The 26,012-nt window shown below is 42.9% G+C and overlaps 1 protein-coding gene across 4 annotated transcripts in view; it reads right to left on the bottom strand.

Annotated features, from left to right (window-relative positions):
* The window catches only part of LOC147733966 (adiponectin receptor protein 2-like), a 489,190-nt gene that overhangs the window by 38,167 nt on the left and 425,011 nt on the right, over positions 1-26,012 (bottom strand). For all 4 annotated transcript variants that reach the window (XM_086952872.1, XM_086952869.1, XM_086952871.1 and 1 more), the window contains exons 6-7: positions 19,311-19,498; positions 1,265-1,458 (exon numbers count right to left, since the gene is read on the bottom strand). In XM_086952872.1, coding sequence (XP_086808998.1) covers positions 1,265-1,458; positions 19,311-19,498 — 382 coding nt within the window. The remainder of the gene's footprint in view (positions 1-1,264; positions 1,459-19,310; positions 19,499-26,012) is intronic.

The raw sequence follows: 26,012 nt of genomic DNA, 5'->3' as shown, positions 1-26,012 counted from the left end.
TACTGTCCTCCTACCACTAATTTTTATAAAATTTGAAGTGCATTTTGGTAGCTACTAGTAATTGATTTTTCTTTTTAACTAGCTCTATCTATAAAATAAGTATATTATATGAAGTAAAAAAAACAACTTCAGAATTACATAGTGCAATGTAAACAAGGCCCATACAATTTTTAAGGCGGGACATTGTGTTTTTGAGAGGAAAATCTCTTCTGATGGAGAAGGAGGGGAGAACTGACAAAAAAGGGCGGGAACGAGGCAGGTTAAGGCTTTCATCCAATATAGACATTTAAAAACCCGATGGCAACACTGCTCAAAAACACGTGTGTAACAATACATTCCATCAGAAAAGACAGAGGCTTAAGACCGAGAAACCAACCCTTCCCTCTTCGATGCAACCTTTATGATTGTTGGCACCCACTTAGCCACACTGGCGCTACGGTAGGTTTCACTCCAGTACCATAGCCCAGGGCTGGAAAGTTCAATGTTTACAGGCAATTCAAGTACAGATGTGAACTTGAATATGGAGAGAGAGGGCTGATAGCTGGCATCGGCATCATTTCCTTGGTGGAGGACTAAGAGACAAGGGTCGGGTAACAAAATTGGTTAGCAGCAGGCTTTTGGAAATGGACAGAGGGACCATGCCATGTGTAGGGTATCATCAAAGCCATGGTGTGGGACAAGGATCCTAGTGCTGGTCTCGAAAAGAGCCCGTGCACAATGGTGAGGCATTGTAGGAAGCACCAGGCATAGAAAGTGACCTCCAAGACCAAGGGCTCGATTGAGGAAATGTAAAATGTACTGTGTGCTATATGGTTGGGCACAAGCAGTGAGAATTTAAAATGTTTTACTGTTTAATAAGGGCAGTAAAAAAATAGGAGCTGTCAGAGCAAAGTCGCAGTCAATATAGGCTAAACACTATGGACCAGTGCTGTTAATCTGCATGTAACAGGAGGCGGAAATGTATAACAATTACACTAAGAATCAAACAGCTTCTTGTGGAGGCTTGGGCAGAAACAACCAACAGAACGCTACATACATGAAAAGAAGCAAAAAAATCTAAAGAGACAAAAAACAATCAAATTCATGCCTAGTGTGCAGGATTCATAGTACCAAAGCTTCAATAATCGAACGAGTAAAGAGTATGCCAACCCGTGAGGGGAGAAAGGATGCACAGACCTGGGAAGTGGACTGACAGAGGTTAAATACGGTCTCCAATGACACAATCCAGTGACACAATGAATACAGTGTTCCTACACAGACTTACCCAGATGTCACATTTTCCAGGGAAGAATCGCTCGGGGATGCGGGCGGCATACAGTAAGGCCCCAGTGATGTAAAGGGTGGCCATGAGAAACAGCCAGCCAACTTGACCCATTGTGGCGGCCTTCAAGAAGCCCTCGGCGATGACAAAGTGCAGTGTAGGGATAATGCCACTCAGGCCCAGACCCACAAAAACTCCTATAAAAAGTACACAAAGAAGAGAAAATGAGACAACTGTGTAGAAGTTAATATACATGACTAATAAAAACAGTTTCTTCCCAATGACTGTGTACCTCTTGAAATGTGCGACACACTGAGCATATGTTCACATCACTTTACTACATATTTACAGCAGCAGTACTACCAGAATGAGTCTCAAAAGGAAACTTCTTAGCCACATTTACAGCTGTTCTAATGTTTGCCTGTTGTCCATATCCAATTAAATTCTAATCATGGGCTTATTATTTGCAATGCGCATACGAATGCCAGGGGTCCAGCTTAAAAGTGCAGTAAACAATATAACCTATATTTAGAACAATGAAATAATAAGACCTTGTAGTGTGTGGTGCTCGTATAGCGTGAACCCAGCTGGAAAGGCAGTGAAGCATTGTACATGATCAAAGGCAAGCATACAGTCAAAGGAGGAGAGGCAGCTGGGTATTGGATTCTTACTGCATTGGGATGTAGTGTTCTATTTAAAGAGGTGTCTCTTCAACGTTTTCTTAAATTGAAGTAGTGCTGGGGCAGGCCTTAAGGATACCCGGATGTTGTTCCAGAGGGGGCTGGACTGGGAACCAAAAGCAGCCGTGAAATATTGTACCAGAACCCCCCCCCCCCTCCCAAACCCACCCCACACCCCCTACCAGGAACCGACAACAATTAGCATGTCACTTTAAAATAGTTCAAGAGATAAAGTAAGATTCAGGGGCTTTTGTTTTAGTTTTCTACATTTTGAATTCGAGACATCTACGGAATGTCACACGTATCTGTCTACATGAGTAATTGCACTAATAAGTATTTATGCATCACCTACTAATGCCTTTATTGCTACCCAAAGAACCTCTTGAGTAAACGCAGAATAACAAAATACTAAGGAAAAAACATAGTTTTATGCTTTGCGGTTTGCATGCAGTTCCTTGATCCCAGTTTATAACTAAGCTAAGCTAAGCAATTTTTCAAGGATTGTAAATTGTAATCTACTGGTCACATCAGAATCTCTGTAATGCACGGAGCTATCTAAATAAAATAAATCTGTGATCTGCCTGCTACATGCAACAGGCACAGTAACCCTTTATGCTATTTCATGGAGAGTCAACATGTTGTCAGAAGTGCATAAAGAATTCTCCAGGAAAGTTCACTGGCCACCAAAATTATGCTACTGTACCACAGAGCCTTCTGTGCATAAAACGAGCTCTATCGCAGGTGCCTTAAGCTCATGAATAATTTTAAAATGCAATTTGTTTGGGATCCTAAAGTAAGCCACAACAAAGTTCACATTTGTTCTTGAAAAATTCCAACAGTGTGTGTGTTTTTTTTTTTTTAGGTCTCACCTAGGCAGAGCATGTGCTGTCTCTTCGAGACATGCTGTATCTAGGATAAAAGCTTGAAAAACACCCATCTTTTTCATTGGTTCATCTTGCTGTCCTTTAGAAATGCTAGCTTTTCATAGGTGAATACACTTAGTAGTCCATCCTTTTGGAATTGTGTATCCTCCCATGAGGACTGGCCATCTAACATGTGTTCTTACTGTTCAGGCTATTTAAACTTAAAGAGAACTCTTATTTTTTGTTGGCCTGCATTTTTGCTGGTTAACTGTTCTGTTTACTTGTGCAATGAAACTTCAGTCGTTCATTTGCTTGCTGTGTGCCTTGCCCGCACCCCTTCCGCAACACAGCTTTGGTCTCTTGTCTCCAGTGCCTCCCCCCGCACTCCTCCCACAACACTGCTCACATGCCCCAACCACAATCCTGAGGCCACTGCTGTTTTGCTCTTTGTTTAATTTAAGCAGTCTACCCCGCCCCCTTGCACCACACTGCTTGCCCCCGGAGATTGCGCTTGAATGCTTATGTTTTTTTAAATTAGTCAGATACTTGGAATTCCTATGTTAAATTAGTAGGTTTTATTTATATAACGTGCTGCTTTTATTTATATGCAAAAACAACAGTTGATGGACAGAATGCAGAACAATGTCATACATTCACACCAGTACAGAGATCTGGGCCTAAATCCATCGTTTTTTTGCGCTCCACACCACCCCAGTTCAGACATGGCCATATGCAAATCAGCCTTGACCCTGTGCCTCATGGGAACAGTCCAGCCCGAACTGCCAAGCCATGTCTTTCCTGGACCGGAATCAAGCCTCCTAGGACCGGTTTTTGGCTATCAGCCGTCTTCAGCCAGCATAGCTTGACTCCAGTGGTGTGGAGAGCATGGGACTCACGTCTGAGCATACCCATTCCACTCGGGGTGACAAATGCAAAAACAACAGTTGATGGACAGAATGCAGAACAATGTCATACATTCACCCCAGTAAAGAGATCTGGGTCTAAACCCATCGTTTTTTTGCACTCCACACCACCCCAGTTCAGACAATCCTATATGCAAATCAGCCTTGTCCCTGTGCCTCATAGGAACAGTCCAGCCCGAACTGCCAAGCCATGTCTTTCCTGGACCGGAATCAAGCATCCTAGGACCGGTTTCTGGCTATCAGCCGTCTCCAGCCAGTCAACATTAAAAAAACAAGCAATTGCAATGCAATAGGTCCCACATTACTGAACGTTTGAGCTATTGACGTTGCACATAATATTGCAAGCTACACATGTCTCCTAACCCAAGACAATAAAACTTGTTGAAGTGTCTGAGGCACAGACCAGGGGCTTCTTGAAGGTCGTTTCTGTGATGGATATTTCTGCAGCATATAGCCTGTATGCACACCTAACAGACAGAATCATGCATCATGTATGGATTTGGAAGTAATAGATTCTATTTTGGGAAGATTACACACATTTCTGGAGCATCAGTAAAACCCACTTTAATGGGAACATGTAAAAGATCTTGTGAACTTACATCTGTCACCTGCCACCACCCACAAAGATTAATAATTGATTTGTAGGACAGGCTGAGACTAATATACTATGTCTAATTCACCATGGACCCTGATATTAATGGATTTGATAAAGATTAAGCCAGGCAGCTTATACAATGTCCAGGTCGCCCCAATGACCATTCAAAGTTAGGTTTACTCCAAGCAAAACACTCAAGTCTCCAAAAATATTGCCCAGGTACTAACTGAACTCAATAGCCAAGTCTGTATCAAGGCAGCATGTCTCAAGAGAACTGTGTTACAATTAGGTCCTCTTATATTTGATGGCACCAAAAGTCAAACTATTTTATCATATGAATACAATGTTCTGCCTTTCTGCTCACGGAAGGCTAAAGTAACCAGCTTTCACAGCTAACACCTTTCTTTTCACTACTTACTCCGTGACTGAGTATGTTTGAGAAATGACGATCAATTGGAAGCAGTGCAGCACAAGAATCTAATTTGGAACCTTTGTAACTGTGGCCTAAGATCATCCTTCAGAACGGAGAGGCAGGTGGGATCAGAGAAGACTCTTTGGGTGACTATACACCAGAACGATTATCAAAGGTAACTAACTTTCATTAGATAGATACTTCAGATTTCTCACCAACGATTCCTCCCTAGGTGGTGGGTCTGAAGGACAGTCAAACAAGCAAAACATGGAGCACTGAGCATGTGAAGTGGTCATCCCTTCTCACCTCTGAATCTAAACAATACTTGAGAAAGGTATGAAGGGAAGCCCATATGATTGCATGACTCTCCCTGTGAGAGGAAAACCACTGGCTACTGCTGAGCTAAAATACTTTGCCCTGGTGAAATGGGACCACATTCCTTCTTACTGGGGGTAGTACATCTTTATGCACAGAATTATCCATCGGGATGAAGTCCTCTGTTGAACTGCCATACCTAACTGTAAACCCTACAAAGGGCTGGTCGTCAGACCTGTTCTACTTGAGTTGGTCAATGTGAAAACTAACCGGGGTCCAGCCAGTGTAGTCTATCCTGCACTTTGGTGGGATGACGTGGAGAGTAGAAAGTAGGAAGCATAACGCATTGCCCAAGATGGAAAGAGGTGACAACCTGGGGAAGGATCAACGCTTTAGTTCGGAGGACTAAATCTTCCTCAGACCTTGAGGAAACAGGGGCATTGTGGGTGAGAGGGGATTTTAAACAAAAAATTAAAGTAGAAAGTTCCACCTTAATCAAAATGAGTCCCTATGCAATGCATATTGGAGAGCACTGAACTTGGGGCCATGGCATTGTCGTGAGTGGCAAAAAGCTCTACCTGATGTGCTGTGCCACCTTCACCAGTCATGGTCAACAAAATGATGATCACTGAGGCTGTCATCCCTTGTTTTGACAAAGTCAGCTAGATGGTTGGTGACTACCTAGATCCCATGCTAGTGCCCCAAAGCATACAGTCTTTATGCTTCTCAGCAAAGGCGGCGAGATCCCACTCCATCCTCCTTACTGATGTCCCACATTGTCTGTCAAGATCTGAACAGACTGACCAGAAAGGGAAGGAAGGCTTTGAGTACCACCCAAATCACGCTCCGTTAAGGCAGTGTGATGTGCAATACCGGCTCTTGTGGAAATCAGAGGCCTCTGTTCTCCCAGCTCTTCCCGATGAGCACTCCATCCAAGGGTAGATGCATCCATCACCATTGTTGTCATGGCCAGGGATTTGGGGAGGTGCGTGTGAGGGAGGGGGATGGCTTGTAGAATGACATACCTTGACACAAATGCTCTGCAACTGACTACTAGGGCAGGTTTGCTGCAGTATTTCAGTAGATCACAATGGTGTTTGATGGATGTCACCTCTCCTGGAAAAAATGACTGTGGAGGTACCACTAAAGAGCCTTTATGTGCCTAGGAGGATGTAGAAAGTCAGAAGACCTACCATGAAGAAGACCATCAGGACTGGACTAGCCTAAATCTCCTGGGATTCTCTGAGGAGGATGGAAAGCTCATACAGATGCTGTGCCCAGTACTGCCTCTATGAACAGAAGGTGTTGAGAGGGTACATTGATAAAAAGCCCAAGTCGAATATCAGCGAGGCTGAGGCCTGTATGTGATGCAACAGCATCTGCAGTGAGCTGGCTTTCAGCAACTAGTTATCCAGGTACGAGAATATGGAGCACCCCAACCTCTTGAGATGAATCGCAACCAATGTCATTAAATTGGTCAAGACGAGAGGTGCTAAATGGGAGCACCAGTATACACAAATACATGTCCTGCAAGTTGAGGTACAACATACAGTCTATTCCTCTTCCAGTGCAAGAAGAACCTGAGCCAGGGACAGCATATGAATCATTCCTTGCGACGCTAAAAGTTCAAGAGCCTGAGGTCTAGGATCTGTCGAAGACAGACATCTTTCCTGGGGTCCAGGAAGTGTGAAGAATCGCACCCCATCCCAATTACCAGCTCTGGGACCAACTTATGTGCCCCTTTCTGCAGCAGAGCTGCAACCTGCTTATGTAGGACACAATGCCTTTCTTCGATGCAAGGAGTCTGTTCACAGTCGCAAGGAGCCCAACAACTTCTAACTTCTGAGCTTCAGGTGAAGATACAGAACAGGAGGAGTACTCTCTGATGTCAGTCAAGGGTCTAGGACCTGAACGGCCACTTCCTGGGGATCAGGTCTCACTCCACCAGAGACCAACAGCAGGGATCAGGCAGGTCCAGTTGGTGCGGAGTAGTGACAGGAGAGGCCTCTGAAAACTTGTTTGTTCCCTGTACCTCAAACAGGAGACCAGTCAAATGCTCCTAAGTCACATCTAGAGATCCTTAGTTCCAGGTTAGAAGGTCCAATCTTCATTCTTCAGACACCAGGACAGTCCTCCTAAATCTTCCACCAGTCTGGAAATTTTCTAAAGAGAGGTTATCGCTTATTAAGTGTAAAAGGGTAAGTCTATGGGCGAGAGAGCCTTAAAACAGTGAACCAACTACGTTTCACATATCCTGTCAGTGAAAAACTCCTAAACACACATGCCCCACTTTTTAGATACCATGCATCCTGCCATAAGAGTGGTTAGGACCTACCCTACGAGTGACTTATAAGTACTAAAAAGGAAAGTTATTGCCTGGCAAAAGCATTACTTTGCCAAGTTAAAACAGCAGTTTAAAATTACACCATGGGCTGCAGTAGCAAGTCTGAAACATGTTTTCCAGTGCTATTTTAATTGGTGGTACAATGAGTGCTGCTGAACACTAGAAGCATTTAATTTACATGCCCTGGGTCCATGTAGGACCATTAACTAGGGACTTAAGTAAATCAAATGTTCCAATTGTGTGCATTCCAATTTTCCCTTGTTTAAGGGAGAGAGCACAAGCACTTTACCACTGGTTAGTGGGAGAAAAGTGCACAGAGTCCTAATGCCAACAAAAAACAGTTCAATAAAAATGGAAGACTCAAGGCAAAAGGTCTAGGGGAGTACCACAGCAAGGATGTCAGGTCTACCAGTCTGCGATCCCTTAAGTCAGACGGAAACGTTCAATAATGCAACTTAGACACCTGAGTTGTAGAAGTCCAGCTTGATAATGCAAAAAAACGCGGACCTATCCAGGCTGTTAAAAAATATGAGAAAACTTTTGTCAGCCCCATAAACCCAAAAGCACAGAATGCATAAATTGCAAAGAGGTGAGGACCCACGGACGGGCTTCACATTCAATCGCAAGACGAGCATATGTTCTATTATAAACCAGACAGCTTAACACTTCCAAAAGTGTTGCATTTTGATTGACTCCTACCTTGCCGATATCTACCCACGAGATGTATAGCTGGTCCCTGAGCCAAGCACTATTACAGTTTCATCTCACATATCACTATGCCTTCTACCCATAACAGCTGCCTTGAGCATTACAGAGTTCTGATAAAGAACTAGAATTGTTGGGCTTGAATAAATGAAGCAGAAAGCTGAAGTAGTCCAAATGGCGCCTGATGCAACAGCAAGGCAACAGCACACAATGTCTCTCAGCAGATGCGATGCCTATCATCAATTGACACTGGCACCACCCTAAGACCACAGAGACGTCCTAACATTCCATAGCATTCTATTCTCTAAAGCTACAGAACATATTAACCTTTCCCCAAAAAACACAACAAGAATGTTCACATAGTTCACAAAATGTGTCTGTACTGGAAGACAAGATACTGGAGAAGGCAGCTTTAGAAACATTCTAAAATTAGCTCTTTAAAAATATACAATGCCACAAACTCTTAAAAACTCTATGCCTGCCCTCACATTTTACCCGGCTAGTTTCATTTTTGCATTAACACCTCAAGGTTCATTTACTTTAGCATGCTGCATAGGAAAGAATGTAAACTGAACATCTCCTATTCACTAATATGGCATGCATTTTGTTATGCATCTACAATGTTAGCATTCCAGTTGTTCTTTAGTGTGGTGAAGCCACAGAAGACTACTTGGAAATTAAAGAACAGGCTGCTGCTAAAGAATATGTTTCACTCAGCATGCCAGACTTATTTCTGACATGGATGAGGAATATATTTGAGAATGTATAGAAAATGTGTAATCATTTAGCGTTCCAGAGTACTACCAGTTCTTTCTATGATCAAATGAAGCCCATCATTTTGTTAATTTACTGCAGTCACCTCTGTTGGAAAAGATTTATATTTTACAGCTCCTAACATGGCCTTGAGGTGTGCCACACTTTTCTTATGAATACAGAATGTACTCTTTTTGTTTACTTGAACTCCGTAGTAAGGCTGCTCTTTAATACAGAGGAATCAACTGACTGCTCCTTTCAGCATTCATAGAAAAGGAGTCCTCATTTCAGTATCTGGAGCATTCAATCATTTCCATGAGAAAAATATCTGAGATCACCTTTTTCTTTCAAACATGGTTCATCATACCCCAGTAGTGAGTCAGCATTTTTCACGTATTGAAATCACCTTAGAACATAAAACAATTCTTCAAATTTGTAGATTGCCACCAACAAATAAATGATTTTGTGACAAAGATTTGTTAGCATCTTTTCTATAAGCCCCTTTCCGTAAGCATCAAAACCCGGCGTTCTCTAAAGTATATGTCAATGATACAAAAATATCACCTTGAAAAACACAGCCTTTTAACAAACAATTATGTGAATTAAATCCCAATAATTCACCAACAGAGTCCCAAGGCTGACCGTTTTGGATGGCCGTCAAGTCCCACCACACCACGCATAGCAGCTGCGCCCGACACATTGCAAAGAGGGGCAGGGCAAACAACTGCAATCATATACCAGATCCTCACCATGGCCCGCTCTAACTTCCTTGCAGCCCAGCCGCACCCCTGCCCCCTCTCTCCTCCCCCAACAGCTCCCCCCGCCCTCTCACACGCCCTCGTCATGCACCAACCAATGTCTTAGGTAACTGCTCATTGTTGTATTACATTAGCATTTGAGTCACTGTTGTATATCTTCACTGTATTAATAAAAACAAACAATTGCGCCAACAAAAAATCCCATATTTAACAGGCCTGATTTACAATAGCAATGTTATCGGTAAGGGTGGTCATAAAACACACCAAGATGTTATGTTAATTTATTATGAAGCGCGAAATGTTGCCCGGAGGCGTCAAGGCGCTACTGAGTATTGGTGCGAGTGAGCAGATTCAATAGGTGAAAAGCCATGTTTTCATTGACTTATGGAAGGAAAGTAAGTTTGTCTAAGATTTAATATGAAATGGCAGAGAGTTCCAAAGTTTAGAAGTCCCCGTAACGAAACTTCTGCCGCCCCAGGTGGCGCGTCTAAACATAGGGATCCTAATATTTCTTGCTGCACTTGAGCAGAGGGGCTTCTCTGGTAGATACCATTTAAGCTTGTCCTTTAGAAATTTGGACCAAGATCATGCAAAGCTGTAAAGGTGATGCATAGGCTTTTGAAATTAACTATTTGTTCGACCAGGAGCCAATGATGCGGCAGTAGAGATAGTTTAGCAGATTGGAATTTGGGGATTTCAAACAAGAGCCTAGTAGCAGCATTCTGGAGAGATTGCAATGTTTTTAGGTACCGAACCTGTAAGTTTAAATACAGCCCATTGCAGTAATCTAATTTAAACAATATTAATGCTGTTACTACTGTTCTTTGTAGAGAAGGTGGTATATATGGAAGAATCTTTTTGATTAACTTAAGAGTACAGAAAGTGATCGAAATAGTGGCATTGACCAAGTCACCAAAGGTAAGTTTATGGCCCATGAGGACACCCAGATTTCTACCTTTTTGAAAGGAGCTGGTTATGACCCTAGATTCTGCGTACAGCAGGAGGGTGTCCAGCGGAAGGTTTCTTTTCCAAAAAGGGTAACCTACTTCTTACTGGAATTCAGTTTAAGACAGTTTGTGCCCAACCAGTCTACTTCGGCCAACATGCAATCGTGGAGTATAAGTGCCGTTGCGTCCGAGGGATTGGAGAAGGATACCACAATCTGGGTATCGTTGGCATATGATACCAGGGAAAAATCAAACAATCTAATCAGGTTCGCAAGAGGTATGACATACACATTAAATAGTGCCGGGCTCAATGAGGACCCTTGCAGTACTCTACAGAGCAATGAGAAGGGCTTGAAATTCTACTCTTTTAAAGACACCGTCTGTTCACGATCACTCAGAAAAGATTTTAAAAGGGAGAGAGCAACTCCTCCGATTCTGATCTAAGCCAAACAGTCAATCAGGAGAGCAAGATTAACAGTGTCAAATGCCTCAGAAAGATCTAATAAAATAAGCACAGCATGTCCTCCTTTGTCCATGATACAGCTGATCTCTTCTGTGGCTGTGATAAGGGCAGTTTCAGTGCTCTGACAGCTTCTAAACCAGAATTGGGTATGATCTAGAAGATCATGCTGTTGAATGAAATTAGCCAGTTAGATATTAAAGGCTTCTTCAATTATTTTTGCCGGAAAGGGAAGTCTAGAGATGAGATGGGACGATAACTATTCGGATCTGTTGGATACAGGCTGGGCTCTTTAAGGGGGCAGTATCAATGCTTTCTTACAGTCACTTGGGAAAAACCCATCGGTGATCACTTTATAAAAAAATATTGTAAGGTTACTTGCAATGATCTCAAGTAATAGATCTGATCAAAACCACAAAACCCCTATGGCATGGGCCATAGGGGAACTTGATTTCATGATTTTGATCAGATCTATAACTTGCGGTCGGTTAGGGGGAGAAGGCAGTAAGAGTAGCTATACTTGAAATCTGGATGATCAAATGCTCTCCCTTCTCCATGGCAGTAGACGAGGCCGGGAATTTATTAACAATGGATTCCACTTTTGACTGAAAGAATAACACCAGGGAATTACGGAAGGAACTACTACTCTCCTGTAAATCAATTAATGGGATATTGGAGAGCTTTTTTACTGTTAAAAATAATTAATTTGTAGAGTTCTTTGCAGACTCTAGTTTCTGCACCAAAAAAACAGTTTTTTCTTCTTTTATCATTGTTTTATAAACTTCAGTACATCGCTTATAATTTGCTTTTTCAACTGGATTATAATCTTTCTCCATTCTCTTTCTTGTTTTCTGTAGATCTGTTTTTGGTTTCTCAATCTAGCGGAGAACCATGGTACATAGGGTTTGGATCTGCCGCATTAGGCTGGCTTAATAGGGGCTAGAGCCAGCGCTGTGGCTCTAATTCAATCTTCATGATCAAGTTTGAAGAGGTCTAAATTATTAGGTTTAAAAGGCAGAGAGTTGGTTAAAGCCTGTTTAAAGTATAAAGGATCTATTTTATTCCAGGCTTGATATGTGTGGGAGATATGGTGATTGGGAGGCTTCGCATTAACCTGTTTAGCGTTCAAGTAAAAAAAAGACCGCGTGGTGGTCCGACCAGCTTAGCGGAAGAATATCAGACACCAAATGACAGTTAGAAAAAATGTAGTCCAGCGTGTGGCCCATACTATGTGTGGGGCCATCCACTAGCTGCGTGAGACCAAAGCATGATTTCATGTACAATAATTGCTCAGTATCTTTAACTGTTCGTGACTCAAGGTGAAAGTTAAAATCACCAGGCAAGGTAAAGCCTGGTGAAAGAAACCCAGACTATAATAAGGGGGTAATCTAGTGAATAAAAGCAGATCTCGGGGCGGGGGGTCTATAGACTAAAATCCCATTCCAGGACTTGGTTTTAGATAGCTCAAAAATTTTCATTTGTTAGATGGTGGGCCTTGGAATTTAGCAGGGAAGACAGTACGGTACAGTACTGCAATGCCGCCGACTCTCTTAAGTGGTCTGTCTGCTCTGTAAATGGAATATCCAGCCGGCACTGCTAAGACTAAATCTGGACCTGAAAAGGCATCAGCCTTGGTTTCCTTTATAAATACTATGTCTAAGTTATAGTGTTCTACAAGCAAGGCACATTCGGTATTGTGTCTAATAAGTGATCTGGCATGCAGAAAGGCACTTTTACACTTGCCCTACTTAGGGGTCCCACTACGTTCTACATTGTCTACTAGCCCTACATGATACTTAACATGATGTAGAGTGCCCTGACAGGGGTGTGGAATTTATTAATATATCCATTTGTCCAAGGGGCAGGTTGCTTCATAAATATACTTGTCCTGTAACAAAATCCACTTGTCCCTTTGGTGCCATGTAGTGCTGCCACAAATTATGGCAGCCATCTCATTATATAATAGCTCTTCTATAGCCTCTCTGATTATACCAGGGCATGTACTATAGTAGTGTTTGAATACTAGTAATCATTTTATGTTGACACATTTCTGGAGAACTACATACTGGGACTGATGATGGGGGTAAGCAGTAGTTCCAGGGTTGGAACGCCCTTTTGAGTCTGTGCAAACATACTAACTTGCATGTTTTAAGGGTTTTCAACAAATCTTCTCTAATCTTTCCCATACTGAGAAATGTTGGAAATTTACTCCTGAGAGTGGCAGACGTAAACCTTCTTTCAGAGTTTGGGAAAAAGTAGTTGGAGGGAAAATGAACTTTCAAACATCCAGGTTTTCACATGAGCAATTCTACACATGCATATTTGATCATGCTGAAATGCAGTTCACAAATATTTTGTAGAAGTATAATTTCTTGCCCTTTTAATGTAAATTCTTGTGAATTCACGAAAGCCATATACCAAAGGTGCACTTTTGAGACTTTCTTAAATAATTGGGCCCCTAATTTGGTCTGGCGTTAACTATGACCTTTCGTGTTTATTAAAATTCTCTCTCTCTCAGAATCGGCTGGCTTCACTGTGAGTGACAGCATTCTGCTCTTTCACAAGGAGCATATTGGTACACAAAGTCGTTTTGTTCAGTGCCAGTAACTAATGTGGCAGTATGTGCTTTTTTGAGACCCCAAATTTTTATTGCGTTTGCCAATGTTTGTTATAATGGTGAGGACCCGCAGCTCTCACATCAATAAGGTTTTACAAAAGCCATGCCAAAACAAGTTACGCATTTCCAAAACTAAAAAGCTGACCACCAATGTCAGACCTACTGGCTTTGCCAAGGCTTGTTTGATCTTGTTTCCCTTAATCTTATTGAAACTGGTTACACAAATTTTCCAATATGAATATTTTTGGGACATACTAGCATGCATCAGCACATTTTACTAAATGATGCTGCAAAGAAATGGTACCTGAAATTTTACAGTAGTTTAGCAAAATGTTTTTTTCCCTACTCTCATTTTTTAGGAGCCTTTTATATTGAAAGGAAAGAAACATTAATCTTGCTTTCAAGCTTCTGCAAATATTTGCATCTAATCAGAGAGCATTCTGTGAGCATCATGCATAGCCTCATGTTGCTAAACTTTGAAACCGTGTGTACACATTTTCATACTGGAACCACTATCAGTAGTGCAGTCAGAACGTACATTTATTTAGAGCGCTCAGCCTAACAATAAAGACTTTCAAATAATGAACCATGAATACAAGTTTGAACAGCATTAACACATGCACACAAATATTAACTTAACTCCAGACAGTGCCCTTCCCAGATCCTTAATGTGGTACTGGAAACTGGCAGCCAAAGGGTTTGTGCTGCAGGGGGTTGGGCCTACTTGTCCCAAGGACAAAATACACATTAAAACTTGTTGCCCTTGACCCCAAACAATATGTCCTGGGCGTCGGGCTATAGGAATTCCACATCCCTGCCTGAAGAAGTCCATGTTTGGGCGAAATGCATTGGCAGTCTCCAACAAACGCATACCAGGCGCACTTGAAATTAAAATACACAAAGGCCTCACTCAACGACTACCGACTGTTTTTCCACTCATATATTGTATTGTTTTACATGTCAGTAATTGTTATTGCCTCTCATTCACCTTCTGTATATGTTTTGAATTGTGATCAAGGGGTGGCTGATCACTTGAGGTGGGCAATTTCGCTATACCACGTGACTGACCTAGGTGGTGCAGTCTCTTATAACCCGGCTGCTCTCCCATTCGCTGAACGAAATCCGACAGATTCCTCACCATACTGGACTAAAAGCACCTGTACAATCTACTTACTAGAGGATATATTTATTGGAAAGGGGTGGTGTAACACCCCCAAACACTCCCTTTGACGCTACGCTCCTGATGAACAGTCGCAAGCAGGGCCACAGCTGTTGACTGTTGAACATTCACAGCAATAGCCCCCAATTCTCTCTGGGCTGTGCTAAACACATTTCCCCATTCCACCAAGCTAGGTAGAACCAGGAGTTGACCCAAATTTTCCCTTCCCTCCTTCTGAGACTCCAGGGTGCAGGCAGAAGGCTCCTATGTGCCCTGCTGCATAGGTTTTGCCTTTCGCTTACCCCTGCCCAACCCATATATTTTGTTGAGGCAGGGGAAACAGAAGCAGAACCTGTTTATTAGGACATCGTAATGTTGAGAGGCGAGGACTTATAACAGGTTTACAAAGTCTGACTGACCACTATCTCAACGCTATGACCTCTATAATTAATGAGGCTGCACCTATGCAGCTAAAAAGAGTCTCTACTAAAATCTCCAAACCATGGTACGACGGGAGTCTCAACGAAGATAGAAGAGACATGCGAATGGCAGAACGGACCTGGAGATCATCCCCCTCCGCAATGCACCTAAAAGATCTGAAGAAAAAGAGAAACGCCTACTTCAGGGAAATAAAACGCTCAAAATCGGACTTCTTCAGCCTCCAACTTGACCAAGCAAAAAACCGCGCGAGAAAACTGTTTGAGCTAATCAAGTCACAATCCAAGGAGCAACCTCAACCACTCAACACTGGGCGTGAGGCACCCTCCTGTGAAGACTTCGCTGCTTTCTTTATCCAAAAAACTGACAAAATAAAAAGCGATCTCCTCATTGACGCAAGCCTCTACTCCAAACCCCAATGCCTAGCACCCGCTGAACCAAAAAACAATGCTACATGGTCAACCTTTGGCACATACTCGGAAGAAGAAATTGGCAAATTACTCAGCACCCTGAAACCATCCAATCACCTCACTGACCCCCTCCCTGCCTTCGCAGTAAAAGACTTTACCCCTTTGCTTCTCCCTCTCTGGACTAAAATCATCAACAGCTCTCTCCAACAAGGAAGCATACCTGACTCCCTCAAAGTTGGTCAGGTCACACCTCTACTAAGGAAACCAACAGCCGACCCCTCTGATCTCAACAATTACCGTCCCATCACCAATATCCCCACTCTCGCCAAACTGCTAGAAAAATGCGCACAACTACAATTGACTAAACACATTGAGCAATTCGATCTCCTCAACCCTCACCAGTCAGGCTTCCGAGCAGGACACAGCACAGAAACTGCTATGACTCACATAATTGACGACGCACTTCAAATGCTAGACCAAAACGACACCTGCCTCCTCATCCTTCTTGATCTCTCCTCAGCATTCGACACCGTTAAACATGAGAATCTACTAGAACTTCTAAACACAAGAATGGGCTTATCTGGAACTGTCCTCAAATGGTTCACTTCCTTTCTTCACAACAGGTCGCAGAAATTCAAGAGCAACAACCTGATGTCCTCGCCAATACCTGTAACGCTAGGCGTCCCCCAAGGATCCTCTCTATCCCCAACTTTGTTCAACCTAGTCATGGAACCTCTCACCACCTTGCTACAAGCCTCCAATGTACACTTCCACATGTACGCCGATGACACCCAACTTTACCTCAAATTACAATCACCCAATGACATCCTGCTCCTGAACTCAACGATCAGATGCACCCAATCCTGGCTTGCCAACAATCACCTCAAACTCAATGCCCTGAAAACAGAGTTCCTTCTGATCTCACCTCCAGCGAAGATATCCACCACTCAACATTGGCTTAAACTCCTAACCGCACTCAATGTCCAACCCACCATCGTGGACTCAGCAAAATCTTTAGGCATAACACTCGACACCAATCTCAACATGCAGCAACGTATCAGCAAGGCAACAAAGGGAGCGAACTTCCAGATCAATACTCTGAGGAAACTTAAACCCTACCTCCCAGCCAAAGACTTCCAAACTGCAGTACAAGCACTAGTCATCCCACGAATTGAATACGGCAGCACCGCCCTCTGCGGACTCCCACTAACTACAACCGCACCACTAAAAGCGTCTCTAAATGCTGCAGCGAGACTCATCACTGGGTCAAAAAAGCACTCCCACATTACCCCTGACTTGAAGTCCCTGAATTGGCTGCCTTTTGAAGCCAGAATACATCTGAAAATCGCCTGCATGACACACAAGGCGGTACACCTAAACTCACCTGGCTACCTTGCTCAGAAATTGACAATCTCTGGGGGAATCAGAAACACGAGAGGCACAAACAATCTTCTGCTGAAACCTCGAAGATTCCGGAAGGAAAAAACATACAAGCGCTCCTTCTCAGGAATGGCGCCTAGGATTTGGAACTCACTCCCTCCCGAAACCAGGCTTATCTCCTCCACTACACTCTTTAAAAAAGAAGTAAATGCTATCCTCATGGCTAAATACACTTGAACTACTATCTCGAACCCTATTAACACCGATCTGTATTACATGCTTGACCCCTTTACTTATTTGTATGAGTTGTCTTATTACTCACATGATTGGCTTTGCAGTCACCTATTTGTATTATTTGTACTGTGAGATCTATTGATTTACTTATTTGACTTTGTTCCCTCATGAACCCTTCTATGTAAAGCGCTCTGATATCTGTGAAGATCCTGTTCGCGCTATATAAAACTTTGAAAATAAATAAATAAATAAAGGCTGCTGCTGCTCCATCTTCTTCAATGGAGATCTCAACAATCCAAAGTTCTAATACTGCTTAAACATTACATTTTGGAATTTAGGCAACCCGGAGCACGAATTAATGCTTTGCCACCATTTCACTATTCACAAATTGATTACCAATGGTGGGGATATAAGACGGAAATGTTTAAACATTATACGCTAATCTAACATTTTTGCTCCTGTAGATGTTATAACTGAATGGTGTGAAATAAGCGGGATGAATTTCTGTGCGACCATTTGAATGTTTTACAACCTACCTTTGAGCTCATACTATCAGAGGCTTGTTTCACAACATCAAAGTGGCTTAAAATAGATTTCGACTGTATATGTGGTAAATCTGTTCCAAGACACCAGAAAAAGAAACTGCGTATTTGGGACACAAATCTGGCCTTTTGTTAATAGTAAAATCTTAGCATTTTATATTTTACTTTTTTCTAGAAAAATTACAACCATGAGCAAAATCTAGAAAAAGTTTTATGTATAGGGCTCAACTTGTATGGAATGGTTGCTTGTTTTAAGTGCAAGCAATGGAGCTTTTCCCTAGGCCGTGTAGAAGTAGTCATGGTAGGCTCCTAGCCGACTTAATCCAACATGCACAATACTAATTAGAAAACTCTGCATAGTAGCCTGCTATGTTACGAAAGCACCAGTAAATGGGCTAGTTAGCAACTAATGGAAAGAAACAATAACGTAGTAGATTATGGCTAAATTTCCTATTTAAAAAAAAAAAAGAATGTATGGGGATCAAAATGTCTTTTCTAGCGAGTAGTGCACAAACGCAGCACAACATCAGTTGCTTTAACTGATTTTTTTTCTCAACCATAAAAATTTACAAAATGTATATTTAACAGTCTGGTATATAGCCATCATTCAAGAAATGTATGCAAAAAATCATCAGTACAATTAATGCAATGAATGCATCAATGCAATTGTGTTTGCTGTGCCCGATCTCTTTTACCTCAATCAGCACCCACACCAATGTACCCCTCTTATTCCCCCCACTCCTTATATGAAACCATCTCTAAGAAACAAATTCTTCTGCTTAGTTCACCTGAACTACTAACAAGTTAGTAGCCAAAGGAATCTGAGAGAAATGAAAAATAAGGAAGAAGAAAAACGAGAAACGGCAGCCATAACTAGGCCACATAGTACCAGAGAGTGATAGAATACACTGCATGGGTGAGCTAGGCCAACAAACCACTAAAACTCGCCTCCTCAATGTAAAGTTTCAATGTTAAGCCCTGAGTGTCAAACGAACACCCAAAAGCCCAATATTTAATTGGAAATGTAAATGTTTTACTGATTTTTGTAGATTCTAGAAATCAGTAAAGATATTGCAGCTGGACTCGTCTAGGCGTTCTTAAAAAATTTCAAAATCATACTTCAAATGTTACTAAACCAAATAATCATAAGATATAGGATAGCAACGTGGAGGCACCTTAAATCAGTTTTTTGTTGTTTATAGAATTATTTGGTGCACATTACTACATCTGGTCTCATGGTGCTGAGAACGTACTGAGCTGAATCCAATGAAGGAAGCAGAGAATACAAACACTGGCCACATATTCCTCCTTTCCCAAAGTAATATTAAGAATTAAGGAAAGGAACAATTACATTATATTCATTTAGCATCTCAAGGAAATTATTTCCAAACAGACTAATAACACTTGCAACTCACAATGAAGGACAAGGATCAAGGACAGGGTATTTACAACAGCAATGCTGAGAGATCAAGAGAATCTTGATTTTTCAGGAAGGCAAGAGAAAGAGTCCTTACCAGCTCTCACCCCTCGGTACTGAGGAGTGGCAAACAGGTCCCACTGCGAAACGACGATGGCTGCTATCCCTAGCACACAGATGATGATCAAATACACGAAACAGGGCTGAGGGTTGCAATAGAAAGAGTAGTACAGCCATGGAACAAAGCTGCCCATAATCAGGAATGCAATGCCAGAGTAATCCAACCTAGAACATAGAAAAACAACAAGTTAGGTATTACCATTTTTCCACAGATAGTGTACTCTGACATGCCCTCTCAAACTTTTTTAATTGGCCCGGAGTATAAAATGTGCGAGCTATTCAAATCTACTGAAAAAAGTACTTTCTGACAGTAAAGAAGAAAAAAGAAAGCATTGGCAATACCAAATGGTCTGGCTTTAAAATTATCCTGTATGGTAACGTGATATAGTAAACAAAAGGGCAACCCAATATTCTCTTCTGGGCTTGGGTATCTTTCATGAGGTAAATGAAGGTGCCAACAAGGGTGTTATTTGGAAAAAACGATAGTAATAATACATAGATTATTCAGTGATGTCCTAGAGTGACATCGCAACTTAATTGGTTACATTTAATAGGGAAAAATATTGAATTGGAAAAGTGAATCAATCACAAAAACAGGTGTACAGGCAATGTATATTGAAATTAAATAGATGCAAATTTTAGGGATTTAAAGTGAATAATAGTGTATAGTTCACAGACAATGTGTTGTCTACAATATCGCTTAAACCTTGAACTTTTTTACATTTGACAATGTACTTGTAACCCACTCTCTCAACTCAAAGCAAAAATGTTCATCATGGTATTGAAACAAGAAGTCGTTGGAGTGATGTGAGTAGTCCAAGGGAGAGATGGGTTGCATGTCGACGTTTCGGTCTCAATCGGTAAGTATCCACGGGGGGTTTCGGTGGGGGATAGGGGGGGGGGGGTGTACGAAGGGCTACCCAAAAATGCTGTGCAGCGCTTCGTAAAACTGACGAAGTTGGGCAAGGGGCGCTTCAGCTCCGGGAAAGGGAGGGAAAGCGTGGAGCCGTCCCAGAAGCGGGCTCCGAAGAAGGAGCCGGAGAGCGACGATGCTCCGGGTCCCGCGTCGGCTGATGGACGGGGAGAAGGCGGAGAGCAACGGTGTTCTTAGCCTTCTTCTTGTGCTTCGACTTAACAGAGTACGAAGACTTCGATGATTAGCGGTGATCGCTCTGGGATCCTTTCCCGCAACCTACCCCTCGACCGGGACCTCGAACGGCGTGGAGCGGACTGCCGGGCCTCCAGAAGCTTTCAGGACCGTTCCTGCAAAGACTTTGGGTACAGGGCCCTGCAGTTGGAGCACGACTTTGGGCCGCTGTCGTGCTCCAGGCACCAAAGGCACACGAGGTGTGGATCGGTCACCGACATCAACTTGTGACAGGAATCACAGGGTTTGAAGCCAGGTTGACGGTTAGACATCCCTCATGCACCAGGAGTCGGCAGACTCAGAAAGGAAGTCGACAAAAGACGAAAAAGAGTTAGTCAAAAAGTGACTAATGGCACGCTCTCTCAGGATCTGCACTGGCTGGCGTGGAAAAGGAAAAACTGATGGCAGCGCGCAGGGGCGGCGTCTAAGTAGACACAGCGACGATGGACGTGGAGTAGATTGGCGCTACCTATCGACGTGCAAGGGTCCTGCTATGAAAACATTTCTCCGGATCCAGTCTGAAGCCTGGGGGTAATTCTAAGGTAAGGAATCTATAACTAATAGTCTCTTTCAGATTGGAAACCTGGAGTAAAGAAGGCCCTTGAGGGCTAGGGCGAACGAGGGGCAGAGATTTGATAAGGGGATTGCTCTCAGTTGCCTAGGACAGCACTGACTACCACACATTCAGTGCACACTGTGAATTGTTGAATTGGATTCAGTGAATAAGTCTTTCACTCATTCTCCTCTTACCTATCCAAACATTATCAGTTGGTTCATAGGGGCACCTGCAGGTCCTAGAAAGACCATGATCACCTGCGGAGTACCCCAGGATTACAGGGTACCACAATCTCCCCAATCATCTTTAGCCTTAATATGGAGCTGCTTGGTGCACTACTCATGGAGAGCATTCAAATTCAGATACATGCAGATGACAAACAACTTTATACAAGCTCTTCTCTTGTCAAACACCTCAAATACCGCCTGTATCTCATTCAGATCTGGAGATATCCATCACCTACGTGAAGCTTAACTGCCTCAAGACGGAATTTCTGCTGTTCTGCAAGAACAATAAGGACCAACTAGTTCAAACCTGGCTTAGAGACATGAATCTGAATGGATTCAAACCCAAACTTTCACACAATCATAAGTCACAGGTATGTGATTAAGAATAAAGGAAGCAAGGATGGGTAGTTGGAATAAATTAATGAAGAACAGGAGGGATGAAAAGGAAGGAATAAAGTAATGTGAAGCTGACTAGCGATCTTGACATCCTAGTGAATGGAACGATAATGCCTTCAGAAGGGAAGGCTGCAGCTTTCGCAGTGTCGCTGAAAGGGAAACAAACCTGAAGAACAAGTTACTTACCTTGAGTAACACATTATATGGTAGAGACTCGTATCTAGCCACAGATTCCATACCTGAAAATAATCCCTGGGCGTGAGAGTGGATCTGGAAAATCCTGAGCAGTACCCCTGCTCGATGGTAGGTGGCATCGTACAACTCCACATTGGTGTTGTCTGTGACAGATGTGGGGTGCGCACTGCCTATATAGGCACCACCCTGGCACATTGACATCGGTTTCTTTTCGTGACTATTTCCACCTCTATTCCAAAAAGGTGCCAAGAGGGGAAAAAGGAAACCAGGGTTGCCCCCCACTCATAAACTGACAATATCACAAAAACCCTGTCCCCAGGACGTTCAAAATCGGTACTCGTATTCATGCAAAGGAGAGATAAACGATCAAATTCCACTGCTACACCACCTGTATTTTAAAAAAAATTCTTTGGGTGTATATAGCGTATTTCGTCCAGAATTCTTAACATAAAAGGAAGATGAAAATGTATTGCGCATATACGTAAACTGAATGTTCCCCTGCGATTGTCTCATCAATCATACGGAGCTTCACAGAGCTCTATCTCTCGTCCAGACGAGAGATAGAGCTCTGTGAAGCTCCTCTTCAGCTGGTATGAGAAACGTGGGCTGGAAGAGGTCCCAGAGTACAAGGTGTCCAACATTGGTGCAGTGACAAAGTGTCGAGCCCTGCCGAATCTGCCAGAAGTCTGAGGCAGAGAAACATGTTGGATTTAGGTAATGGTATGCGGAGCTAGCTACCAGCCTTTTTAGTTCAACAGAACACACCTAATGTCAGAATAAAGTTGTGCGAAAGGTGTGCCGGTTGATTTTAAGAACTTTTTGTCACAAAAGGAAGTGAATGCTCATTGCTCCTTTGCACTTTATACACTTTTTTGGCTCTGTTTTGGACACTTTCCTTTCTTCTTCTTTTCCGAACTGAATGACTACCTGTGATGAGAAAAGGGGCTCAATCTGGTGAACACCTGCCACTTGCCCCGAGGGTGGTGCGCCCGTGAGGGGTCATTCGGTTCTCCACACATTTTTTCACATGTATTAAGCGTGGGCGGATGTACTGTGTACATGACGGATTCAGACATCGTTTAGTGCTCTGACTGACTGTCTGTTTGAAGTTTACTAGGAATTTCCCTTAATTTTCTGTTAAGAATTCTGGACGAAATACACTATATACACCCAAAGAATTTTTTTTAAAATACAGGTGGTGTAGCAGTGGAATTTGATCGTTTGTCTCTCCATCGCAAGAATACGAGTACCGATATTGAACGTCCTGGGGATAGGGTTTTTGTGATATTGTCCGTGACTATTTCCACACCAGAACATGGAGCCAGGTCAGAAGGCTGATCAACCAATGTGTAAATTCTAAAGGCCTACAAGGACCTTAGAAGGCGGTAAAGCTAGTTCGCAGAACGGAGGGGACTGTAGGGTCAGTATGGAATCTGCGACCAAAGATAAGTAACTTCTTGCCACAGATTCCTTATCTTAGAATAGATACCAAAGCAATACTTCTCCAAAGGTATGTCTGCAAAGTGACTCAGACCAAAGAGTCCTGGAGGATCGAACAGGCAAGTAACCATCATGAAAGACTTGAGTGTTCAGGAAGTAGTATTTGGCAAACGTGAGCAGGATGCCCACATAGCAGCCTGATAGATATCCAGGACGGAAACTTCACAAGCTAAGGCAGTAGACCGCCTTGGCTCTGGTGGAATGAACTTGCAAGCCCTCTGGGGGTTGTTTCCTGGCTAATGCACAGCAAATCTTAATGCAGGGTACAATCAATCTGGAGATGTTACGTTTCTGCAGTGCCTTCCCTTTCTTTAAGTGAATCATACAAAGACTTGATCATCCACCCAATGTTCTTTGGTACGATTGTATAGAAAGACCGTACCTTTTAGGGTCCAGGCAGTGGAGTCTCATTTCCTCCTTGGAGGGGTGGGGTTGAGCAAATAAAGTCAACAATGTGTTGCTTTGGCCAAAGTAACAACCTTCGGCAGAAGAAAGGCACAATGTTCGTAGAACCAGTTTGTCTAGGAAGAAGCTGTTGTATGGAGGATGAACAGAAAGAGCCTGCAGCTCGCTGACTCACCAACGTGATGACCACCAAAAAGTATTGATTGTAAAAAGTCTGAGGGGACCACTATGTATGGGTTCAAAGGGAAAACACATTAAATAAGTTACAACAAATTAGGATCCCATTGGGGCACCACGAAAGGCCTTTCAAAAAACGTCACAACAGGTGTCTTTATGTAGACAGGAGGGTTGGTCTGGTAATTGCAAAAATGTTCGAATTATACCCTTTAACTGTACCCAGAGCAAGGCCTTGCCAGGCTAAGGACAAAACAGCACTGTGCAGAAAGTAGATCTTATTTCTCAGCACACTAAGCCACAAACGTGTTGCAATGGCTGGCAGACTATCCAGTTTTTGTTGATAGATGCTTGGCTGCCAAGGTGACCTCATAGACTTTGGGAGGGAGGTCAAAGACCCTCACTTGTCGCCGCTCAATCTCGACACATGAAGGTGGATTGTGAACAGGTTCGGATGCAGGACCCTGCCCTGTTGCTGCTCTAGATTCTCCCGAAAGGGCAGCCTGATCAGAGGATAGATGAACACCAGGCTGAATTGAATTCAGTCTGTTCTGATCTTTTTCAGAACCCGAGGAAGGAAAAGGTATCGGCTGAAAGGTGTACAAGAGTCTCTTATTCTAGTCTAATCTGAAAGGATCTCTGAGCGAGAGCCCCTTTGGAAACTCCAACACGCAAAAGTGTTAACATTGCATTTTTCTCAGCAGTGGCCAATAGATCTAGCCAAGGTTCTCCTTGGCTAGAAAGAGATTTTCTGGCACCTCTGGATGAAGACACAATTCCTCGTCTGTGAGGCATCAACTGAGTTTGCCCACCCAGGTGTTTAGAGTTCTCACCAGGTGCTGCATGACCAGGAAAATGTCCTGACGTGTCAGCCATGTCCAAAGGCGTAGAACCTCTCAGAATAGGGTCCATGACCTCACATCCTGCTTGTTGCAGTACTACATGGCGGCAGTGTTATTCAGCCACCCTTTGGCGGAAGGCAGGAGACCTTTCAATGCCAAGTGAATCACACTCAAGTTCAGAAGGTTGATTGGGGGAGGGAAATGGGGGTAGAAGAGGTGTATTCCAAAGCTATGGATACTTGGTGTATGGAAAGCTTGCGCTAAAAACTTTGCAACTCAAAAGAGTTCATTATAATATTGATGTTGGAATGGCATTTGAAGTGTGTTAGCGAGTTAAGCAGAGTGGGTGAAAGAGTGGGAAATTAGTGAATGAGCAGGTGCCTGAATGAGTAGGTGACTGTCCGAGCGATTAAGAGAGTGAACAAGTGATTACACCAGTGAAGCAGTGGGCGAGTGATTTAATGAGAAAGTGAGTGTCTGAACAACAGAGCGAATGAGGGAGTATGTTAGTTAAACTGAGAATGGAGAGGCGAGTGGGTAAATTAGTGAGTGAATGAGCAGGTAATCAAGTGAGGGAATTAGGGAATATGTGAGTAAGCATGCAAGTTTGTAGATAAGTATTAAGAGAGAGTTAGAAAGTTAGTATGGAGGTTAGTCAATGACTGAATGAATGTGCGAGTGATTGAGAAAATCACTGAGTTGTCTAATGAGAGTGTGCTCGACTAAGGCTTCAAGCTGAAGTTGATCTACAGAAGCAGGTGACAGGAAACATCTTCCATTATCAGTCCGAAAACAGTGTAACTTGGTGGTGCAAGATGTCCACAATGCAGTCAATTCCATAAAATACACGAAAACAGCATTTGCAGTATGTTATACCTATATAGCACCCTGTGAATGAAACATCCTGCAGAAGGAAGTCTAGGCTGGGTAACGCTTTGCCACATAGCCTTCACCCTAACTACAAAATATTACTCGGCAATTTGTTTTTTGATAACATCTTTAGGACTGGGATCTTCTGGATGTGACATTCTGCAGCTGGGTAGTAGATTATGAAGCTCCCTAACCCCCTACAAATTAAAGCACATGACAAAATAAATTATTATGTGGCAAATCTGACACTTAGCTCAAAATGTCCCCATGTGCTGAGCTCAGCATGCTCACTAAAGCCTCATTCCAAGCTACGAGGAACTACTATGTGGAAAATACTCACTGCGAAAATAAGAAGACGGCACCTTTC

This window comes from Lissotriton vulgaris, chromosome 1_2 (genome assembly GCF_964263255.1).
Source record: "Lissotriton vulgaris chromosome 1_2, aLisVul1.2, whole genome shotgun sequence".
Lineage (NCBI taxonomy): Eukaryota > Metazoa > Chordata > Amphibia > Caudata > Salamandridae > Lissotriton > Lissotriton vulgaris.
The sequence above is the reverse complement of the archived record's forward strand: the minus strand, read 5'-3'. Positions and strand labels throughout refer to the sequence as shown.